At 45.7% G+C, this 23,689-nt stretch overlaps 1 protein-coding gene across 1 annotated transcript; it reads right to left on the bottom strand.

The window, feature by feature from the left end:
- Positions 1-2,756: 2,756 nt before the first annotated feature.
- Positions 2,757-18,578, bottom strand: peli2 (pellino E3 ubiquitin protein ligase family member 2). The gene is made up of 6 exons (XM_029258489.1): positions 18,477-18,578; positions 10,543-10,672; positions 6,371-6,472; positions 5,933-6,130; positions 5,424-5,612; positions 2,757-4,953 (listed from the first exon to the last, which is right to left on the bottom strand). Exons 1-6 carry the CDS (start codon positions 18,551-18,553, stop codon positions 4,375-4,377), a joined length of 1,275 nt encoding a protein of 424 aa, XP_029114322.1. The 5' UTR covers positions 18,554-18,578; the 3' UTR covers positions 2,757-4,374.
- Between the last annotated feature and the right edge of the window lie 5,111 nt (positions 18,579-23,689).

The raw sequence follows: 23,689 nt of genomic DNA, 5'->3' as shown, positions 1-23,689 counted from the left end.
AGAACCGGAGCCTAACCCAGGACACAGGGCGCAAGGCCGGAGGGGGAGGGGGACACACCCAGGACGGGGACACACCCAGGACGGGACACCAGTCCATCACAAGGCACCCCAAGCAGGACTCAAACTACCGGGGGGCTTCGCTCAGTTTTCCCCCACACCGAAGCTCCAGCTTTAAGCAGAACTGAGCTGCGACAAACTCCACACATAAACCCAGCAGGTGTTCCCGCTGCAAACTACAAGAGTTTATTTTGGTGAAAGTCGGCGTTACAGTCGAAGAGCTGATGAGCACAACTGTCGATTGTCATGCTAGATGCGCTTCAAGCGAGAAGCTGCTCCAGGCGCTTGAACACATTTAATGTCTGAATGCGACAGGATCCAAGAGCGACTTCTTTAACTACTTAAAAGCCCTTCGTTATAAAGCGACACGTGTCCCTCTAACTCCACCCTATCAGCTGATTTAATGTTTATGCCCATGATCATGCTCAGATCAGCCCTTTACACAGCCACTCCTGCAATGTAACATAAATATATGTATCTCTTAAAAATACTAAGAAGGTGATTAGGAATCATCGATTTTCTGCTAAAGTTTTATGCAGCTACTTGAATGATGAACGTCGGTGAATATGGTGAAGGAAGCTAACTGTACTTAAGAATGACATCTGCAGCTATGTCTTTCTCCTAAGGTAATGCACACACTATTTTCTATGAGATGTATGTCATTTTGGAGAAAAGTGTCTGCTAAATGAATAAATATACATGTAAATGTTTTAAAATAGGTAGGGCCACAGTGATGCGCTTATTCTGGGAACGTGAGAGGACATAAGCTTACAGGGATCGTGTTCAGTCAACCACTTAAACTCTTGACACGATGAACACAGGTCCATCACTCTTACACGACAAAGAAACAACATTATTACAGTCTGCATTATCACGGTTATTTGGCAAAGTGAGACATTTTGGTCATCTGTACAGTGTGCTTGCAACTACAAAAATTTAACACCTGCATGATAATTTAGATGAATTCTGGAATGTCTGGATTTTGTACCTCTTCAGCAGTGCTACAGGATCATACCTTTGAAATGGTACAACATTTTGTTCTAGTTTTACGCAACGAGAATCCAGTCGCTATTTCTGTCTGTTTGCCTCTGTGCTGCCATCAGTTACCTTCTCTATATGCATATATACACATACAGTATTATATAAATACAAGACCCTAGTTATTGGCAACTCAGGAGGATGAATGTTCGGACAGCATTTCAAACACGACACCCATTTCCTCTCCCCTAAGCAAAACAAAAACAGACAGACAGCTTTGATGTTTTAAACATATTTTAATAAAGTAAGTTTTGCGTGCCCAAGCACTGAACGACAGTATAAAGTTGAGAAGAGATGAAATGCAATGGCAGCCCCCCATGGTGGTGGGAGGACTACACCAGAATGTCAAGTGAAGAATGTTAGTGTTCGCACTAAATGTCAAATGAACGGGGGAGCCTATTTCAAATCCAGCGCAGTAATGCATTCTGGGGAGGCAGAGCTGCTACATCACTTCCGTAGCGTCAGCATGACCCTCTGTTCCATCCAACCCCGTTCTTGTATTTAACTCCATCAAAACACACCACGTACGTGTAGCTACCGGCAGAGAGGCTACCACTACTAAGCAGAGTGGTTGGTAGTCAATGTATAATAAGCTGGTTTTTCATCCTGAGCAACAGGTTCTCAAACTTTTTTTAGTCCATGAAGGGCAGTTCACAGCCTGGCTGCAATTCGTTTGTAACTGATAATAGACGGCAGCCCCACAGATTAACATGCAGGAGGCACAGTAGGCTGTATGGGACACCAGTAAATGCCGGGACAGGTCATAGCCACCTCTGCCCTGCAGGATCCATACTGCCTCGAATCCAATGTAACGTGTGCCTTCAAGGAAGAGAAACCTGATACCACTGGCTTATAAAGGCAAAAGATATCAATTCCCTGCTACAGTGGATATCCACAGCTGGGACAATCCAAATAAATGGTAGATAAATTTATTTAATAAAAAAAAAAAAACCTGTAGAGACCTTTACACCGGAAGTTCCTACATCACAGGAGTGAAACCGCACAGCCACCACAGCACTCTGGCATTACCTTTTCTTGCAACGCTGGACCCTGAACACCCTGAATCAGTGCAGTTTCGCTCCTTTGCCCTGCCAGTCAGCAGAGACCTCAAAGGGGCCTGTTGTGTGTAGAGCCGAGGGGATTCCTGTCAAGGTCACCCTTATTGCTGTAATTTTCTTCTGCGAAATGTCCCGCGCTGTTGTTTCCCTCACTTCATTTAGCTTTAGCACCAGCAAACAGTGCCACGAGTACATTTCCAGAAGCCCCCCTAGTTAGGGAGACAGGACATTAGTGACCTGAAATGACACTGCAAAACACCATCTTGAGTGTTGTGGGAAGACAGAGCACCAGAACAGGCAATGAACTCCAGCAGCAGATTTCATTTCTCACTGCCCACACTTTTAAGCAAAACTTCCATGGCAGTAGCTAAGGGTGCCGGTGTCACATCTGGACATGAGGCAGACCCGTCACTTCCTGTTCGTGTGCATGTTTGAGGAGGAGCGAACTACTGGAGTCAGTGGGTTTAAGTGGTTTAAGAGAGGACATGAGAAATAAGTGTCGTTAGCTAAGCACCCTGCAGCAAAGGCCCCCACACCTGTCAAAGGATGCACCAAGACAGAGTACCAGTGCTACCTGACCAAGACTTTGGTTTTTTAAATTAAAAAATAAAAAAAAAAAAAGCATGTACCATCTCTGCATGGACACACTGCTAGTGTTTGAGATGATTTTTTTTTTTTTTTTTTTTTTTTTTTTAAATTTGTTAATGGTTTAAAATCCCCAAAGACTGCCACAGTTAGGAAGGGGAACTATCCAATGAAGCTAGAAAAATCAGCACTTCCTCCTGTGGGTGTAACCCAAAAACGGGTGTAACTCTTAATGGATGTGACCATGAGCTGCAAACAAGTGTGAAAACCATTCAGTGACGCACGCAGCATGAGAATAAAGCTCAGGTAAGAGTAGTGCAACCATCAGGGAGAGGGTGTTGGCTCAACACAACCTGGTAGGGCTGAACGTATGAAACTGAGCATGTCTCCCGGCTGGACCTCATTCTCCGCGAGGAAGAGTTCCTCCAAATGGAGCAACGTACGATGGACGGCAACCACCAGGAGAGCAGACTGTGCCGCTCAATGCATTGACGGCAAGGAAAATACATCCACGTGTTTCAATACATTCAACGCAATGTCTTAGACCCAGTGGCTGCTTATTGCATCAATGTGTTAGAAAATCTGAAGAATGGAAGAAAATAAGCTCTGCTGTACAGTACTGAGGTCTGAGGCAGTTTGAGACAGACCACTTTGTCTGTCTGGAGAATGAGCTTACAGCTGCAGAGAGCATGCACATTCAAACACACCCACATGGGCAAACCTGCATGCACATAGTATACAGAAAATATATTAACATCATTTAAATTAGAAAACTATACAAGGGTATCCGTGTAGTAAAATACTCCTTAGAAAGAGGGGGAAATTGTTCTCTTGTTTACTATTGCTTTAGACCTCCAAATCCCACACCCTAACCTAACTTTCTCATTAAAATAGCTCTTTTTTTTCTACTAAAAACATTCCCAGGGATTGGCTGGGACCCCAGGCACCAAAATCTGACTTTATACAATAAGGGGGGGAAAAAAAAAAAATATACATGGAAAGATGCTCTCCAATCTATGGATGATGCTCTAAACTGCTACATTTTCCAACTTCTCCTACCAGTCAGAGTTTAGAAGACAGAAGGGAGTGGTTAACCAGCTACCCACAAGCCCTTTGGCTCCATTCTACCTACTCCCAGCCAACAGTCCAGCTGTCTGGCCCTGTAAAAAGTCCCTGTACTTCAGAGGACCACACAGTAAAGTTCATCCCTTCCCAACATGACTCTGCTGTTCATGCCACACTTGTTTCAGGCTACCGATGCAAATGGGAAATGACACAGTTTCACCCTATGTTAGCCCTTCTACTACAGAGAAATGTATGGCAGTTTAACACTCTGCATTATTAGCTTAGTTGGAAAAGAGCACTAAACCAGTTGAGAGGACCCTATCTAGCTTAAAAAAAAATGGAATTCGGTTGCTGTGGGTCTGACTTATGCCGAAAAAGCCACGCGCTTTAGGATATAGGTACTGTCTTGCACACCCACAGCAGCAACTCAGCAGACCTCACACAGAGAGGTACAGTCCCACAAAGTAATTTGTCCTCTTGTCCTGCTAAAGAGAGTTATGTTAATGGAAAAAAATAATAATAAAAGTAAAAGCATGAGCTTCACAGTGTAAGCTGCCACGAGGCCCTAAGTTCAGTCGATGGGGCCCTGGAAGATGAGCTTGGCGCAGCCCTGCGTGACACTGAGTGGAGCTGCGCAGAAAGGGCAGGCGGCATGGAAGGCGTGCGTGCCGTGTGGCAGTGGGATCTCAGACCAGTATTTGGCCGACTTCTCGGAACACACATGTCCGCAGGGCACAAAGGCGTGTGTGGGAGCACCGGCATCCACGTAGAAAGCAGGCTCGCAGCCCAGCCAGAGCGGCACGTAGGGTCCGACAGCACGGCACATAGGGCACTCGCGCTGCGTGTTGGATTCCCGCTCTGAGCGGTGGCCCCAGTCGTGGTAGCCGTGGACATGGCCGCAAGCCAGGTACACCCAGGGCTGTTTGTCCTCCAGTGTGGCCAGGGCACGACTACGCTGCATGCTGGGGAAGGCCAGAGTGTTGAGGCCTACAGGGCACTGCGGCCGAGCCGCATTGATCTCCTGCCGCAGTGCCTCCAGGTGCTTCTGTGTGGGCGCATGGAAGAGGCCGTCCGCTGTGCGCCACAGCAGCGTGGCACCACACAGGTCCACCAGGGAGCCGTCCTGCAGCACGTTACTCTCACTCTCCACCTGTTGGGGCAGCACAGAGAACAGGTAAGTTTACAGGAACAGGAGCACACATGCTGGTATGAACAGGTACAAAGTTGTCACTCCATTCCTCTGCAGACACAGCTGACAGTTCCCAGAGGCCCCAGCCCAACATCCCACGTCCAGGTCAATCATTAACAGTATGAATGCTGTAATCCATGGGCTACGCAAAGCACACGAAAGAACCACTGCATAATCAAATATTTAAACATCATTTCACAGATCTATAGGCTTTGTGTGCTGAGGGCGGTCAGGCTTCATTATTGGTTTCAACATGTGGACATTGTCCACGAAAGTCACAGCATGCTTTCAGCACCAGCTCCTGCCTGTCCGTCATTGACGGCAACAGGCCGACCACCCTGAGCGGTAACTAGTGGGTCAGTTTGCCCCTCAAGGAACTACGGGCCACTGTAATTGGCTGTGGCTTGCGAGCGAACATTGTCAGCACTCACCAGCTTGCCGCGGGTTTGTGCAGAGCGAGTCTCCCTGAGGGTGTAGACATCCCCACAGACGGAGATTTCCCGCCACACACCAGGTCGCGACTCCTCTGTGAAGCCGCCACGAGGATGCATCACCAGCACACCATTGGTGGTCAGCCCATCCATGTGGCCATCTGGGTTCTTCCACTTAGCTGCTTTTTCCTTAAAGAGGGAAAGAGGCAGGAGTTACACAGGACTTATAAGTGACCCCACTATAGTAATGAACACAACCTGAAAGTCACCGTTTCAATTCACTTCATCTGCCTTGAGAAAAAATACCTGAATTACTCCAGTAAAACAGTGCATTTTTGAATATCTAATGCACCAGGCTAAACTATAACCTAACAAAATTCTCAACATATCAAGACTAAAACTGTTACAAGCAGAGCAACAAAATAAACATTCAGTTGTCTACTTTACAGCTGTACTACTCACTGTTTATCTACTCAAAACCCCACCCTGTAGATCCGTGCCATACTAACCCCAAGGAAAATGTTCTTGGAGGAGTCAAAGCCAGCTGCAAAGATCCTGGCAGTGAAGGGGGGGTTACGCTCGCAGACTATGCGGCAGGCGAAGCGCGAGATGGTGCTCTGGGTGATGGGAGTCTCTTCTCCACCCTGACACCCAGATACTGTGTCCGTCACAACAAAGTCGATGGGGCTCTCTGTCGAACGGCCAATCTGAAAGAGGCCCACAATGTTCATCTCACTTTATATCTCCTTCCATATCTAAATCAGCTCGCTAACCTCCTGCTTCTCAGATGCCTCAGTAGACAGTTGTTAATGCTGTACACATGCATCAACATTATAAAAGAGCTGCATGCAGACTTAGTTTGGAACATTTGACAAACCTACCACACTTTTGGGAGTGAGAAACACTTCCATTATTATTGTGTTTTCTTTTTTTTTTTTTTTTTTTACCTGGAACATGTCTGTGTCTTTGTCATGGCAGTATTCAACAACCACAGTTTGGTTCCGGGAGAGCGTGTAGGAGATGCTGTGCTGCCCCCTGCAGTTCACCGCCTGAAACACATGATGCCATGACAACACAGGGACAACAAAGGCAAGCAGTGTTTAACTGCTTCAGTTGCATAAGCTGTTTTACAATGCAAGAATTTCTTCAATAAACTCGCCTACATTCCAAAGTCCATCAGGTGATTATTTAATACAGGACAAAATCAACAAATAACGCATTCAAGAGTTATGACTAAGGAAAACGATTATGACACTCATTTACTGCCTCGGATCATCTGGGTCACAAATTGGTCAAGAGGCTTGATGAGAATTAAATTCTTGTGATACTTATCGGCAGCAAGGCTAAGCAACAAAGGAACCTTTGTGTGGACAAAGGACAGAACCCAGCCATCATGGGAAAGAAGAGTGACCATGTTACACTTAACACCATGTTCCTTCTGCTTCTTCTCCACCTGCACTTTTCTCAGGATGTGTCTGTCCACAGGGGCAGTGACAATCTGTATAAAGGCAGCTCCTTCCACCAAGAGCCATGCCGCTCTGTCACACACACATACACACAGCAGAGCGCCTGGTACAGCAGAGAAGAAAGTGGGTCACATTTGTGAGACTGTGCAGCTGGCGTGGAAACCAAACATAAGCGCACAGCAAAAGAATAAGAGAGGAAGCTGTGTCAGCAGACACATTTAGATAACCAAAACACCGATCCTTTGGAACAGCCATGTTACACACACACACACACACACACACACACACACACACACACACACACACACACACACACACACACACACACAAAGGACTGTCTTAACTTTCTTCTCCAGAGCTAAATCTGCAGGGTGGAGGACATATCAAAATGGCTGCTTTGAGCAGGGACACATGGAGGTATGCGCAGTGGGCATTCATTTTTAAGGCTACATCAAACAGCTGCTTTCGGACCTCACGTGCCCACATCGACGGCGCTTCCCTGTGCCAAAGCCAATGGAAACAATCCACAGGACCACATTAACCTGACAAGATGGGAATCGGGGTATTCTCTATACGTCTTCATTAGTCCTATTGTGTATGGTTCGCTTTTGCCAAGTAATTCATCTACAGTGATTCTAAGACCCTGTGTCAGCAAGTCTGTACTTCATGCCACTGCTTGAAAGATCAGCCAAAGACCCAAGGCAGTAACCATACCCGCCACTTTCCATAAGTGTACACCTGACCGTAGCAACAGAAAGATAGCGACCCATTCTACCGCACCATTCGGACAGGCGACACTGTATGGTTCAGCCTGAGAGTGCCATCAGTACAGACAGAACTGTATGGCAGAAGATGCAGCTGGAGTTCGATCAAGAAAGCAAAATGAAGAGGGCTCTCGAAAGTCAGACATGGCTAAAAACAATGGGCAGGCCAACATAGCTTCAGGTACCCTAAAGCAGGGAAACCTGTATTCTATCCAGAAAACAGCACAACTTGGGCCCAGGAGAGACTGTCCTAATCAGGAGACAATCCTTTAACCCTTCCTGGGTTGCTTGCCTGGGCACATGGAACAGAAATTCATCACACTGTGGAGCTGGGATGGGGGTCCCCTTAGTTAAGGAAAGATACTGGAATGGAACATGTGTCCTCCTGAGTGGGCGCAAGGAAGAGATTAGAAAACATGGGAGAGAATTAGAGAGATTCCCTGGCAGCCAAGACAAGATTGCAGAGGCTCCTCGTGAATACGGCTCTGCTTCCACCAGAGCACAAACAAGTACACAAGCACAGCTGGGTAGGCGGGGAGGGGCAACAGGGGTATGCATGTGTAGGGGAACAAGGACAGCCAAACTGCTGCTTTTTAAAGAGCCTTCAGCATCAAATCCTAGCTGCTTTACTAGTCTACTAGTTGGCTGATCTCTCTCACCTGCGCATCTTCCTGTAGAGACAAACCTGCAAACTGACTGACATCCTATCCAGTCGGAAAAAGACCACAGTATATAGCCTGATTCCAGCTGCATGAGGAGGAGGTGGTCCAGAGGTGGGTGTAGAGGTATGGTGCAGATCCCAGATAAAATGAAAGCAGGCTCCCAAAGAAAAGCTATTTTTAGCCTCTACCACAGAGCTGTGGTGAAGAGTACAAGCCAACAGAAACAATGGCTCCCATTTCCCAAAAATCCTTGGACCAAAATACCCTTACACATGTTCTGCAGCATAAGAAAAAACAAGCCAGTGAAGGATTGAAACGGCCTCCTTTCACATGAATGTCTGTAAACGTTGATCACCGCAGAAATGGTGTTCTTTTAAGAGCAGTTTGCATCTGGCTTCCATTAAGAGCACAGTGCAGTGTCTGGTCTTCCTTCTGCTTCATGTTCTCCTTCCTCTCAACTCACGCTGTAACAGCATGAATCATGCACGTGCCTTCCTGTATGTAGGTCAAAGTTGGGGGGCTAAATCTCCAGACTGGATTGGTTGAAAATGAACCCATGCTTAACAGTTCACGATGTCGGGTACAATAGGACAACTCACTTCCCCAATCTGCTTTAATCGAAATATAGTCCTCCAATCCTGAAATAAGAATCAGCACGACCAGAAGTTGGCATCCCCAACAACAGGAGCGTGAAAGCCCTTATAGTCTGCACCAGACCAGTTTCTCCAAATGACATAAACCAGCTGCTGGGAACTTTCTGGTCCAGTCCCCTTCAGAACTAATTTTGCCTGACAGACCTGACGCAACCCACCTACATCAACTCCCCCTCCAGGAGGTACCCAGTTCCAAAAACTGCCTAGCAACACAGTACTCTCCCACCAATCAGAGAAAGAAGGGTCACAACCTTGACAGTAAAGGGGGGTAGAGTAACTGAGTCTGTGTGTATTGGGGGTGGAACAGTTAAGAGAACACAGCTGGATTTGAATTCTCTAACAAGACTGTCCAATCATAGTAGAAAGGGGGAGAATGTACAGAATGCTTGTTCACAGGAAGGGCGGCGGGGAGAGAGGGAGATCAAAGGATATAGAGCTCGGGCACAGAGTCAGTCATTTTTGCCTCTGGGTCTCTGACGCTGCCTCATTTCAACAATACGACACAACTGAAGGATAGCGCATGACTCACTGACGCTCCAGTTTAGAGTGGGGAACAAGCGTCACCGGCTTTGAAATAAAAACCTCTTTCAGGCTCTGTGAAATGGGAAGGGAATGTGCTTATGGGGTCTGATCCACGGAGAAGGAAATCTTTAGTGTCTTTAGAGTCTGTCATTGGTCACAGGAGCTCTTCACACTTTGGCTATTGCAAACCCACACGACAGGTGGGGGGGAGGGGGGGTGACACCAATACAGCCTGCACAGAGCAGCTGCCAATGAGTATATGCATTTTTTTGTGGGGAGGAGTCTCTTCCCATAATCCAGCTGTGCACTCAAGAAGAGTTCAAGGAAGACATTAGAACAAGGCAGCTGTACACAACACAGATGTCAACACAATTTGGTGTTTGAAAAGAAAGAAGAGGCATGTACTGGGGTGGTTTCATAGAAAGCACGTTCCCTTCTTTACTGCCATCGAGGGGCTCACAGAGGACTAACAAAGCAAATGCCCTACGAGTTGCAAGGCAGGAAGGCAGCACCAGAAGGGGGGTCAGTTTCACTGGAAAGCCATCACTCAGTTCCTGATAATGATCTTGTGAAAACAGGTTGCTCTTTGCAGGAACCTACAAACACTTCAAAATACGAGACCTTGCCATCAGCTAGACACAACCCTCAACGTGCGGCCAGGAGCTGCTGTATCACAACAGGGATTACAAGGAGTAGTACACTGTGTCAAGGTATGAGTCTGCACATACACACAAGAGTACTGTGAAACGTGTGCGTCTATGAAATGTCAGCATGAATAACTTCTTGCTTGTTTGCAATACTGCTAAGCTACCAAATTCAAAACTCCGGAGTACAGACATCTTGTCCTTGGCTGCTTTTGCTCCTGTAAAGCAAAACACTGTGAAACAAGTTAAGAGGACTGGTTAATCCCAAATGCATTTGTATTTCCATTTCCAGATCCCAAATGTAACATGTGGCGCAACAAGAGGCAGACATTATTAAAGGCTCCCTGTAGGCCACCAGTTCCCCAAGATGTACAGCCTCGAGGACTAGCCACAGAGTATGGTGCTCACCTTGCTCGCCTGCGGAGAGTTCAGGATGTGCACAGTGCTGGGTTTGACACCGTTGGCTTTGGCTCTGCGGTATAACGCAAACCTGCTTTTCCTGCGGCCCCGGTCTCCGTTGGGCAGGGAGCCATTGTATCTGTCAAAGGTGGGAAAAGAGGGAAAGAGACAAGTTAATCACATCTTCACCACTTGCAGCACCTTTTCAGCTGTAGAGGAAACAAAAAAACTGGTTTTGCATTTAAAGCACGAGGGCATTGGTGTTATAGGGGAATTTCAGGACAGGTAAAGGGAAAGGCAGCTTCTCAGTAGGGGGGATGGGGACAGGGACAAAATCCCAGGAGCACTATTCATTTTATGGGCACCATGTGCATCCAATCTGTGGAGCTCCACAACTCTGCTGTGGTAGAGGGTATGGTCAAAGGTGATATCCCACTGAGCCCATGATGGAAAGCTGATGAAAGTAACCTGTATTTATGGGATGGATAGAATGCTTCATTCTGCAGGCTTATGGTTTGTCAGGAAACCAACCCTATGGTGAAAACTTGAGCCAGAGCTTAACTTGGTCCAGCTCAGGGGCTGCAATCTCCAACTGTCACACAGGCATGCACCCTAGCCATATCACAAACATGTGACACACCCACCACAAAGTGTGAGTGACAGACTACTGAGAGAGGTGTTTGCAACAGACCAGAGAGTAAGCAGCAGACTGAGTCACCTTACACAATGAAGGGTGGCCCATGCTTGGGCTCTGCCCAAACTGTTAGCGTTACACTGGAACAAGGCTGTTTCCCGCTACACCCAGGCAAGGAAAAGAGATGGGGTGCTCCACTACACTTCATTCCTCAAGCATTTCTGAAATTAAACACAGCTGAACTTTCACTGTAAACAAATGTTTTTGGTACATCTAGCAGAGGTGTGACAGCATTCCCAAGCAATAGTGTCTCTGAATCCAAAAGAACATACTTTGCATTTCTTGGAACTGCAGTTGATGAGAAACAGATTCAGCCTGTTAAGAAAGCTATAAACGGACTTCAGGATCATTTAAAATATTTTATTTTCAATTTTAGTTTTTCCTTTACCAGTATTGTTAATTCAGCAGCTGTGAAATATCTTAGTAAAAATGTCAGCTGAAGTTTGACAGGCTTCGCTATGCATTTGTGGAAAAAACCCACACTGTAATTTAGCTACAGAATTGGGTTCAATTTTATGGCATCACAAAAACTAACCCAGACTGAAGACAAAAAACATCTACAAACACACGGGATACTTACTACACATATTCCTCATAAAAAATAAATACAGTGCACCCTCATAATTTTGGATCCCACAGTTTCAAAAAAAGTGGGTGATTCAGATGAGTCCAAAGATGCATTTCTCATTTTACCAAAAAAGGGAAATAACTTTTGATGTAGAAGAAATGTTTTGAAAATATCTTTAGCAATAGGAACAATGTTGTTAGAGAATACAGAAAAACAATATTACAGTGCCTCAAGTGTGCACTCAATGCAACATTTCTAACTTCACCTCTGCTAAGTATTTCAGATAGCAAGATGTGACTAAGGAGCCTTATAAACCCATGGATTTTTGTATAATCCACTTTTTGAATTATTTTACTCAAAGTACCAAAATCCATTTAAAAAAAAAAAATTTTTTTTTTTTTTTTTAGCTCATTAGTAATGCTTATGCAGACCAAAGATGAATTAGTGAGCCAAGCAAACCTGAGTAACACACCATTTGTCAAACAAAGTGGTTCATGCACGTGTTATGAACAACACTCTTACTATATTTAAGCACTTCATCTTTCACACTCATTAATCTTGATTAGCAATTAACACAGACATGTCGCAGTTATTCAAAGCCTATAAGACACTTCAAACTATCATTTTTGTATTACAGCAGTTGGTCAACAACTGTTGAAACCTACTGAAATCATATGTTTGCGCAGTGGTTTAAAACCTTTATACAGAGGGTCCCCACTGTACATTGATTTGCGACCATGTTTCATTACACTTTTACCCTGCAGAAACCACTAGGCCTACTGAGGGATGAATTAACGCAATCAAAATTTGAACACGCCTTTATATGTTTGAATTTGCAATTCACAATATAATAATAAAAGGTAACTGAAGAACACGTAGCACAAGTATGTACCATTTATAGTACAGTACTTTGTTTTTTCTCCAGCAACGAGATGTTTGCTGTTCCTTCCTGTTACAGCATTCAATTCATTGTGGTACCATAATGTACACACAGCCTCCAAGTAAAAATAAATTCTTTAAAATACCTTGGCATTTCTAAACTACTACCCTCCAAGTATGTGGTATTTTGTTATGAATATTTAGAGGTTTTGAGTACCAAAAGCAATAGTTAAATTTAGTGACAAGCAGTCCACATTAACAATGTCTGCCAAAAATAGCATGTACTTCTCAAAACGGTGACTTTATATCACATATTTGCTCATTTGCAGTCAAAGCTTTCCAAATGTCAAAACGAAGAGGAGGAGAAAAGAAGAAGAAGAAAAAAAAAAAAAAAAAAACTTCATCAATGTTTATGAGCAACACTGATTTGAAACTGATTACACACTGATTCACCTTGTGCTTCCTGCCCCTCTGTACCTTAATTATGTGGACTGCTATAAATAAAGCTGATGAATGGGGCAGGGATGTGGTCTGTTTGTTCACAACAATATCAACTTCTGATGTCATGTGGTCAAAACTACAGGTACTATAGGTGTGATTCTGTTACATTCCACATCCTGTTAGGTCTATAAAAAGTTGGTAGGGAGATAACTGCTACCCTAGTGCAACCAGCCAAAGAAAATGTATGTACACCAGCTGCCCTGTACAGCTCCATGTTGCACTCTTAGCGCCCACAAAAAAAAAAAAAAAAAAAAAAAAATGCTGTTATTGCCCAAAAAGTGTCAAGCCTCTAGGCATCTCCTGTTAATTTTTTTTTTTTTTTAAAACAGGGGGTGAGAGGTTGATAAGTTAGTGAGCTCTGATACTGTAACCCTAGATTCTCACATTATCATTTCTACTGCCAGATACAGTACTGAACCATTCAAGAACAACAAACTCTTGCAGATTTCATTCTCCTTCACCTCACCAAAATCCTCATTACTGCCATGCCAATGGCTCAGCAACACCCCAGTCCAAGTACCCCCCTGCCCATCCTCCAGCAGGGCCACCTGTCACCCCCCCAGCTAGCAGGCCGGGAACACATGGTCACAGTGGGAGCTGTGTTTCTACAGACGTGGGGCTACGGCTGCTGCAGAGACAAGACCCTCTGGCAGTACAGTCCACAAGAGCCTGGAAGCTACAGACAAAAGAGACATCCAAAGCATGAGCCTCTGGAGTTTCTAACAAAGGTTACCCCCCATAAATTGATTACTGGCCAGTGAGAGAGCACAGCCAACCATCTAGCTCAGAGACCTCAACTATACCACAGTTAGCGTCCAAATCAAAGCCCACCAAATGACTTTCGGCTCACTGAAGCCCTCGACAGCAGCTGTTAACTAACGCCGAATTGTAGAGCATGGATAATTTGGACATTGATCAGATCCAGGTCAGAGTGTTCACAGTGACTTTAAAAATTTAAATGAAGCGGGGGAGCAGGAAGTCTGCACATTCAGGAACAGTCTCTTCCTCTGCAGAAGGACATCCGCCTGATTGCTTCTCTAGATAATTAGTAATCCCTTTCGCTTTTGACCTCGGTTTGGTGGAGAGCAGATTTAGCTCCTGATACGTAGATGGGGATTAGTGGCTCTATCCGTTGCCCTGGGCTCAGGTCTCTGAGGCGTGCAGCAGTCCTTTCTCCTACCAACTGTAGAGAAAGTTAATCCGGTGGGGAAAAAACTAACAAAGATTAACTAAAACAATGGCTGGGTGCAAAGAATAAAATTTCCTCAAACCCAACCCATCCCAAGTCTTTGTCAGAAATTCAGAATGGCACTCACTTGGTAGAAGGGAACATCACGTTTCCAGCATTACCATACAAAAACCCCTGAGGAAAACAGGCAATCACTAGGCATATGAAGGACCTTTGACATGTTCCTGGCATCGATCAAGTTAAAGGGAAAAAATTTGCCTGACCTTCTGAAAACAGAGTGCTATTGGATAAATACCACAGACAAATTGAGATATTAAAAAAAAAAGCATGTCTTCATTTACATCAATTGTGTGAATCATTATTATATAGCATTGCCTGTTACTAAGCAATATAAATCTGACAATTTTTTTCCAGCCAGTGAGTACCGTAAGCATGCCGTTAACTCCAGTTCTATTGTATGGAAAGCAGCTCCAAGCTATCAGCAATTTTTGTTTTCTGGGTCTTTCCGCTGCTCATGGTCACCACGCAACATCCTGAAACTCTCAGCAAGCTTGGCTTTTATTAGCAGCACACAAGGAATGTTATGCAACGTGGGCTTTCGTCACAGTCAAACATATGAGTAAGCACAGCCCCTCTGTGACAACCCTACCCCCCTGCTCAACATACACACACAAACCTGTAATCCATGATGTAGCAACATCCCAGAGCTGTAGTATTATCCCTCAGTTATGCAACACAAAGTTTAACATAAATTATTAACTTCAAGATGACGAAGCACACATTTCTCGACTAGATCTTTACCCAGAAGAGCCCTGTATGTTGCACTGCGAACGGGTCCTCACACTAGCACCCCCACTACAAAGGCTAGCAAACTCATTCAGGGAGGTTAAAGTAGGCCAGCCTTTGAATGTGGAGAGCATCTGAGACTGGTCTCAGATACCCAAGCTAACCCCATTCAGCAGGGTGGCGAGCTATGTGACAGCTAGGCATTGAAAGTGCCACCACCGGGGCCACCAAGGACCTCACCTTATGAGCAGACAGCCCTGCGCTGACCGACAAGCTCATTCCCATCCATGTATTCCTAAAATTTCTCTTTCAGGATTTCAGGGATTCTCTACGACATTGGCTAGCATATACCAAAGATGACATTTTTAATCTTTGATAGGAAGTAAGGCAGTGATCTTTCTTTGAAAAGGATCCCTTGACAGTCAAACACTGAAATTAACTAACCACATCAAGCAACTTGAAATTCAATTAACATCTTTGGCAAACTTATTCTCACCCTTAGTATAGCTACTAATATTCCATGTCTGAATCAGGGAAAAATTTAACACTATATAGTGTAATGCAAAACAGTATAAGCATTAACAAGTGTGACATCAGGTAGATCCTTGGCAATCTTAATCATGTGCTGACAAAGCAGTAACACCAGGATAACGGGGTTTATCAGATTAAGTAGCTTTTAATTCAGATTTAGGGACAGTTATACAGACAAGAAAGTTTAAAGGTCCTAAAGAGAAACCTGATAGGTACCACTGAAGACATAGGAAAAAAAAAAAAAAATGTATTAAGTAACAGTAGTGAAAAAAGGCATCAGTTACAAGGAGCATGCAATCCACGATTGCTAGTATTTTCAGGAGATTTTTAGCTCTATTACACATTTGACATTTTTCACCATCAAGCCAGAAGTAAATCAGTTGAAAGCAGACTGGGGGAGCACAGAAAGGAAAACACAAATAGGGAGGAGGGTTCCACATTAAAGGGTCATGAAATCACAGAGCTTTAAAATCCAGTGACTTTCCTGGACTGTTTATCACAAAAAGGGCTCCATTCCATCTGCACTAAACCAGTAAAGGGAATTCTACTTCCACAGCTCAAAGGGTACTAGTTAGTACCTCCAATACCACTCACAGATCTACTGCCTCTGTGCATCCCTATGTAATTTGTCTCGTGGAGTTCCCTTTCGCAGTTTTAGTGACGGACGGCAGCCAGGCCGAAGGCGGCGCGTGGTCTAGGGGCCCAATGTTCCAACCATACTAAGTCACCGCCAGGGATGCGCACCCTCCCATCACTCAGTCCCTCTCACACAGGGAGCCTGTTCATTGGGCAGCAGAATCAGTAGGTTCTGTCCCACAGACACAATAGATAGAGATCCGGGCACGATGGGGTTCCTGTGCACTGATCAATACCGCCTTTCATTTCCTCTGTCCCCCTTCCCTAGCTCACTTGCCCGCTTCTGCCTGCCAGCACTGAAGCCCTGGGAAGAGGTACTGCCGGAAAGTGTCACTGAAGGTCCCAAATTCCTCCATCCAGCAAAGAAGAGGGTGACTGAAGGCTTCAGATCACTATTCCTGTGACCAACAAACTGGGTTGCATGGACATGGGCTCATGACCATGTTTTGGCTTATTGTGCCATCTGCCACTCAAATCCAGAGCGCTGCAACTGCATTTTAAAACAGCAATTACACTGAGGTGGGGAAGAAAAGTCTAACAAATCGATTACGTGTAAGGAAGATTTAAAATCTACTGCAGCCCTCATCAAATTGTCACTGTTCAGCAACATTGCCACAGCAGCAATCGAGTTTACTCGAGCTCTGTCTGCAACACTGAAAATGAACACAACCTTTTGGACAAAGCTCTTTTTCAAGCATCGTGTGGTAGATATGTTCTTACATGTGATGAAGAGAAGAAACAAGCAGCAGCAATCTGAATGATTCAGAAGACACCTGGCACCAAATGCTTTTAACTACCGTGGTGCACATGGACCTCAAAGAATTGGATGCTCCCAAAAGGGGGGGGGGGGGACTTCTGCATTATTTCAAATTATCATCAAAATTTAAAAGGTACCTGTATAAAACTACAAGAGCTGCATCATATACTTTCAGAAATGTCTGCAGGTGCATTGAAGTTGACGGGCAAGCGAGTCAGGAATCCCTTCCTATAGGGAAAGCAAACCTTGTCAAAGAAGAGCTGGTGTTCATTTTTTACAGAGTCATGTGCGTGGTGTTTATTTTAAGCAACAGATAACGTCATGATGGGTGGCACATGGCACATTTGAAGCATCTCGTGCAGCAAAACCTGAGGATAGGAACCAACACACACAGGCATGTGCAGCATAGACAGGAGGTGAAAAATCTTCAGAAAACATTCACACTTTTCACTCTTTCCATACAACATGTCTACTAAGCATCAGAATATTACTGTACCTCACCCCTCTGGCATCAGGTGTGAGGGTTTCCTGTGTGGATACAGTCTTCAGCAACACAACATTTTTACTGCAGTTTGGCACAGTAAATCTTGCCAAAAAAAAAAAAATCAAAACTTAGCACAGTTCAGCGAATCTGTGCGAACAAAGTGTCAAAGAGGGACAGGCGAGGAGCACTAAACACTCTGCAGCGCCAGATCTCCAAATTACACGGCTGAATCCGAGCAGACACACACACTGCCGATGGCCCAACAGCTGTGCGCGACGCCGCTGGGACCAGCAGGTTGTCGGGAGCGCGCTCGGAACGGCCAGTTCTGTTCAGTTGGAGCCTGAGGGGCATCTAGCGCTCCAGCTGCGGGTGTGTGTGGAGACTTAGGAACAGTCTGCAGAAGACACAGACAGAAGGTCCGGGTTTGGTCCAGGTGGAAACCCTGGATGATGAGCGCATGGACACACACGCGATCCAGCTGCTACATTCCACCCCTCCCCCCGCTACTTCCCAAAGTACCACAACATCCCGTACAGCGGAACACACGCAGAAAACGGATCGCGCCACCCCTTCTCAACACTAAAGCTTCAAGGCTTCGGGCGGAACACAGGCTCGCGGCGAACGCACGCGCGGGCGACCAACCGTCGTCAGTCTCTCTCCATGAACTTTTTTTTTTTCCCCCTCCTCTCCACCGTAACTTAACTTCGCTGAACCAGTAACTAAGACTAAACACCCAGAAACGGTCCGCGCTGACGCCCGAAATTTATTCTCCCAGTCGGAGTCGAAAGAGTGGAAGGAGAATGTGTGAGGAGGAGAGTGTTCACACAGACAGAATCACACTGTCTCGCCTCAAGTTTGTTCCCGATCGCTGGCCGCGCTCTGCTGGCTCTCCGGCCGCCCCGCCGCGAACTCACTCACCCCAGCACCACCAGCTCCCCGTACTTGACCGGCTCTTTACTGGGGGAACTCTGCTCCTCTTGGCTTGGAGAGAACATGGGGCTTCGCTCGACTACGCAGCTCAGGCTGAGGGGCAAAAATACAGCCACAGTGGAGCCTTCAAAGCGGGCTGCTTAGTTCCATGCCAGCCCCGTGGCGGCGCTGCGCTGTCTCCGACCCGTCAACGTCACACCTCCGTTCCGCGGTACAACTCGGCGTTTCCGTACAAGTTACAGTGACCGTCGTCACCCTGGTCCGTTTCTATGTCCTCCAGTTGGCGGTTCAATCCGCTCTGAAGCGGATACAAAAACAGCCTCGAGCTGGGGGGTGGGGGTGGACCGTACCATTCCCATAGCACCGCGTGTGTGGGGGGGGGGTGACGCAGAAACACAACTCCCAACAGCACTCTCCCACTACATATCTTTCTTAAATATGAGTTTTGTCGATGCGAAAACTTCTGACAACTACAGCTTGTATTATCTACCCTTTGTAAGCACACCGTAGTCGAGTTTTAATTTTAAGCGATGAAAAGCTGCGTCCCCTATTTTCTGGTGGACATGGTCCTGTACCGAAGTGAGGCGGTGCTTTTTGTTATGTAAACAGAGAGTAATACTGGGGGACTCTTAAAGGGGCCGTCCTTCGTCCTTCGAGTCAGATGAGTCACTGGAAGTCCCTCCATTTCAAAAGAGAGGGAATTCATACGTGAGATATATGTTAAGGAGCTGAAAACTACGTGCCCTAGATAAACACACACACACACACATATATATATCATCATGTGTGTGTGTGAGTGTGTATACCCAGGCTATACAGTTCTGGGCACTGGCGGGAGAATGCCTGCCCACCTAAGGAAGGATAGCTGAAACACATGTATGAAAAAGAAAAGTATATATGTTATGTGTGTGTGTAAACCGGTTAATTTTCACTGTACGTATTCTTCGTTTGGACAGAAACCGGAGAAAGGGGGGCTGGTACACAATACCAGTTCACCCTGTAGCCTGCAACTCATACACTCATTGACAGCGTGAAGTCCCATAAATTATTTCCGTTGTAGTATCTCAACACAGCCTGGTTATTTAAATCATAAACTTGGACGTATTTTTGGATGCTTAAAATACAAACTCTAGTTTGACCCCAGAGGACGTTTCAAGTCTATGAAGACACTCGCCCATCAGATTCGCTTTCACGTTCGGTATTTGGCATCTGCAGCTCTCCCAGCATCTATCTGTGATGAGTTGGGGTCATCAGTGTTTTCGGGGCTCCAAAATAGTCATTTCTAGAAGGAGAGCCTGTGTCGCACCCGCTTCCTCACCCCACAGCAATCTATTCGCATTCCACACACTGCCTTTTAACCCCTGACCTGAACCAGTGCTTTATTAACGCACATTTATTTTAATATTTACACTTACCTTCCCTGGGACGATGATGGACGATGAAATTAACAAGTTTACCTAGTTAACCTGCCTGTCAACAAAGCGCACAAATGTCCCGGAGCTAAGAAAAAAACCGGTCGCTAAAGCTGACTGAATTCACCTTGTGTCCTTGCGCCATTGTTGGGCACTTCCCAGAATAACTGCAAACAGATAAAAGTGTTGAAGATACATTTTTTTCTTTAATTTCACATGATATCTGCAGTACAACAACCATGCCAGAGTTTGCATAAGCTGGAAAAAGTGTCAAACTAAATCAGTAATGGCTTAATAGTGGATACTTGAATGCAAATTAATTGTTTTAAATTATTCTCTACTCAGGAGGTCATCTGCAGGGTACTGTCTGGGACTGGAACCAACAAAGTTTCAGAATCGAGTGTGGTTCTGTGAGCACTGTGCTCTCTGCTGCCTTCGATTCCTCTGGAAGAGGACAATTATAGTCTGTCAGCAGCTGCCTAAACAGCATCCTGGGAGATTAGTGTAGACACCATTTGTTGATGTCACAGAGCGGGAGGTGGGCACCCCCTTTCAGGAGGTAAGAGCTTAGTATAGAGGGTGTCTGATTTACATTTATTTATTTAGCAGATGCTTTTTTCCAAAGAGACTTCCAATGAACTCTGTGTAGTGTTACCAGCCCACACACCTTATTCACCACGGTGACCTACACTGCTAGATACACTACTTGCGATGGGTCACTCATCCATACATCAGTGGAACACACACACTCTCTCACCGTCACTTACACAGTATGGGGGAACCTGAACAGCATGTCTTTGGAATGTGGGAGGAAACCCACACAGACACAGGGAGAACATGCAAACTCCACACAGACTGAGCAGGGATCAAATCCATGTCCTCTCGCACCATCGAGGTGCTGTGAGACAGCAGCACTACTCGCTGTGCCACCCCAAAGATTTGGGAACTAGCTCTCTGGTTGACTGACTAGAAGAACCAAGATCCTAAGCACCTTCCCATTTCCAAACCCATGCTTTTGGGCATTGTTTTTGACCAGGGACTGCTGAGCCACACACACACACACACACACACACACACACACACAAAAGTCAGTGTGAAAGCAGAAGGACACTTGCAGGACAGCCATCGTCCCCATAGGTGCACAGCCCTTCTCCTAACAGCGCCCACAGCTATAAACAGTCAGTCTCACTTTTCCTTCAGCTCTGCATAATGACTCTTGTCCGTTTGTTTGAATACTAACCCCAGCATCCACTCTGCCACCTTGAATACAGCATAATTTAATTGGTGTCCTTCATCAACATGACAAGCAGTGCTGCTCTTCACATGACTACTGAACCCTTTACACACACACACACACTGAAACCACTTGTCCCAAGTGAGGTCAGGGCAAACCAGAGCCTAACCCAGCAACACAGGGTGCAAGGCTGGAGGGGGAGGGGACACACCCACAACGGGACACCAGTCCATCACAAGGCACCCCAAGCAGGACTCGAACCCCAGACCCAGCAGAGTGCAGGACCCAGCCAAACCCGCTGCGCCACCGCACCCCTCATCGGAACCCTAAACGCAATTAAATATTTTTGTATTTTAATGTTGTCTGCAGGTCTACACGAGAAATTTCCTCTCTATTCCTCTACGGATAACTGAAGTGTTTATATTTCTCCCGCTTGAAAAACTGACATTTGGTTTGCATGGTGATGCCAATCAGTTCTGGAATATTTGGGCACCCTTCTGGAAGTTATTAGAAAGGGCCACGTGATCATACCTGGGATGAATAACCTTTTGACCCTCATCTGTCGCTCTTTGTATGTGGACAATTCAGCTTTTTCTCTGTGTACTGGCTCTACCTCTATGTTACTGTGACCCTGTGCTGTTCATAGAGTCAAAAAATGCTATAATGCACACAATACACAAAAGATTTCTCCTATTTTGCATTTGGATCACATCCCAAGGAGACAGACTTGGTTTTCTTTAAAAGCAGTCATTATTTTCAATAAAAAAATAATACTACTACTAATAACTATTATTATTTTACATTTATTCATTAAACTGACACTTTTCTGGAAAGCAACTTACAGTGTTACGCTACTTACAGTATTTACCCATTTATACAGCTGGGTAATTTTACTTGAGCATTTTTAGGGTACGTTTACATTTAGTCATTTAGCTGATGCTTCTCTCCAAAGCAACTTACGATATTAAACTACTTACACTTATTTATACAGCAGGGTAAGGGGTGTGGTGGCACAGCAGGTTTGGCTGCTGCCTGTTCTCTGACAGGTCTGGGGTTCGAGTCCTGTTTGAGGTGTCTTGTGACGGGGTGGTGCCCTGTCCTGGGTTTGTCCCCTTGTACCCAGTATTTCTGGCTCACTGTGACCCTGCTGAGAACAAACAACTTCAGACTCTGTGTGTGTGTGTATACGTACAGCTGGGTAATTGTACTGGAGCAATTTAGGGTGAGTACCTTGCTCTAGGGTACAACAGTTGGATGAGGGATTCTAACCTGCAACCTTTGGGTCCAGCAGCAGCTCTAACCATTATGCTACATGCTGGCCCGATTATTATTATTGTTATACCAACTAATGTCTACAACTGCTTGTCCTGAGTGGGGTCGTGGCGAGCCGGAGCCTAACCCGGCAGCACAGGGCGCAAGGCTGAAGGGGGAGGGACGCACCCTGAAACGAGGCACCAGTCCATCGCAAGGCACCCCAAGCAAGGCCTCTCATTGTGTTTATTTTTATTATTATTATTCATTAATTCACACACTCACTCTTGCTATGCTTTGCCATACAGTGCAAGGCTACAGATGGTACCAACTGGATGAGGAGCACGTGTCAGGATTTAGACTTCCCTTGATCTCTCATCGTTGTTGTCGTTTAACCAGTGGTTTTTTTTCAATGAAATGTACAGTTGACCCATTTATACTGCTCGATGTTTTCTTCTTGGGGTGTGACAAGTTAGGAATTTCTGGCAGCAGTACGATAGCAGGATCGTCCCTGGGACTTGTACCTCTAGTCTTTAGATTTCGGTTCCCTCAGGCTCCATTGTCCACGATACCTTTCACTAGAGTGCGAAGGGCTTTCTGGGGGTGTGAACCACGTGTTTCCTTTACACGCTGCAGGAGACCCCGTGCAGCTAGAGTTCGCCGAAAGCTCAACACTTTTGACTCTCCTCCCTGTGTTGGGACTAAGGAGGGTTTGGGAGAGCGCGGCCCGTGCTTCGCGAATCGAAAAGGTTCGAAACGTCAAAAAGTTAAACAGCAGCACGGCACGGAGAACGATCCTGCACGTCTTTCTTGAGATGAACGAAATGCTATGATGCAAGTGTTTGTAACGTGTGATCTCTCCAATATAAACGTTGGTAAACAATGCAGGCTTTTCTTTCACAACCGCATCGCTCTTGGACTCGCTCTCTGGCACACAGCGGCTCTGTCTCAGTCAGCCTTTGGGATATTGACTGACGCAGACTGCTGTGAAAACTCTTCTACGGAGCTGGCGCTTGTGCAGAAGGGGACGAGTAGACCCTCTACACTGTAGACGCACAAAATCCAGCAGAACCATCATGTTTGGACAGCTCATTCGGCGAGACTTAGACGTGCCCCAAGGGGTTCGACCACTGGGGCTGCTTTCCTAACCGGCCCTTTACCGTACAGAAAGGATGCAATGCTGCCGAGAACCTACAATTTGTGGAAACCGGATGGGACCCACAGCAGGGTTAGTTTGGGTCCGTGCGCAGCTTCAGAAGTTCTTCCGATCGTTCACCAAAAAGCAGAAGAAAACCCCTTTGTCC

The sequence above is a fragment of the Scleropages formosus genome, chromosome 15 (genome assembly GCF_900964775.1).
Source record: "Scleropages formosus chromosome 15, fSclFor1.1, whole genome shotgun sequence".
In the NCBI taxonomy this organism is placed as follows: Eukaryota; Metazoa; Chordata; class Actinopteri; order Osteoglossiformes; family Osteoglossidae; genus Scleropages; species Scleropages formosus.
This window is presented reverse-complemented; position numbering and strand designations above follow the sequence as displayed.

Excerpts from the sequence above, each read along its gene's own strand:
- peli2 (XM_029258489.1), bottom strand. The coding sequence starts at position 18,553 with ATGTTCTCTCCAAGCCAAGAGGAGCAGAGTTCCCCCAGTAAAGAGCCG. Across the intron at positions 6,473-10,542 it reads ACTCTCCGCAGGCGAGCAAG|GCGGTGAACTGCAGGGGGCA; the intron begins GTGAGCACCATA and ends CATGTGTTTCAG. Across the intron at positions 4,954-5,423 it reads CACAAACCCGCGGCAAGCTG|GTGGAGAGTGAGAGTAACGT; the intron begins GTGAGTGCTGAC and ends CTGCCCCAACAG.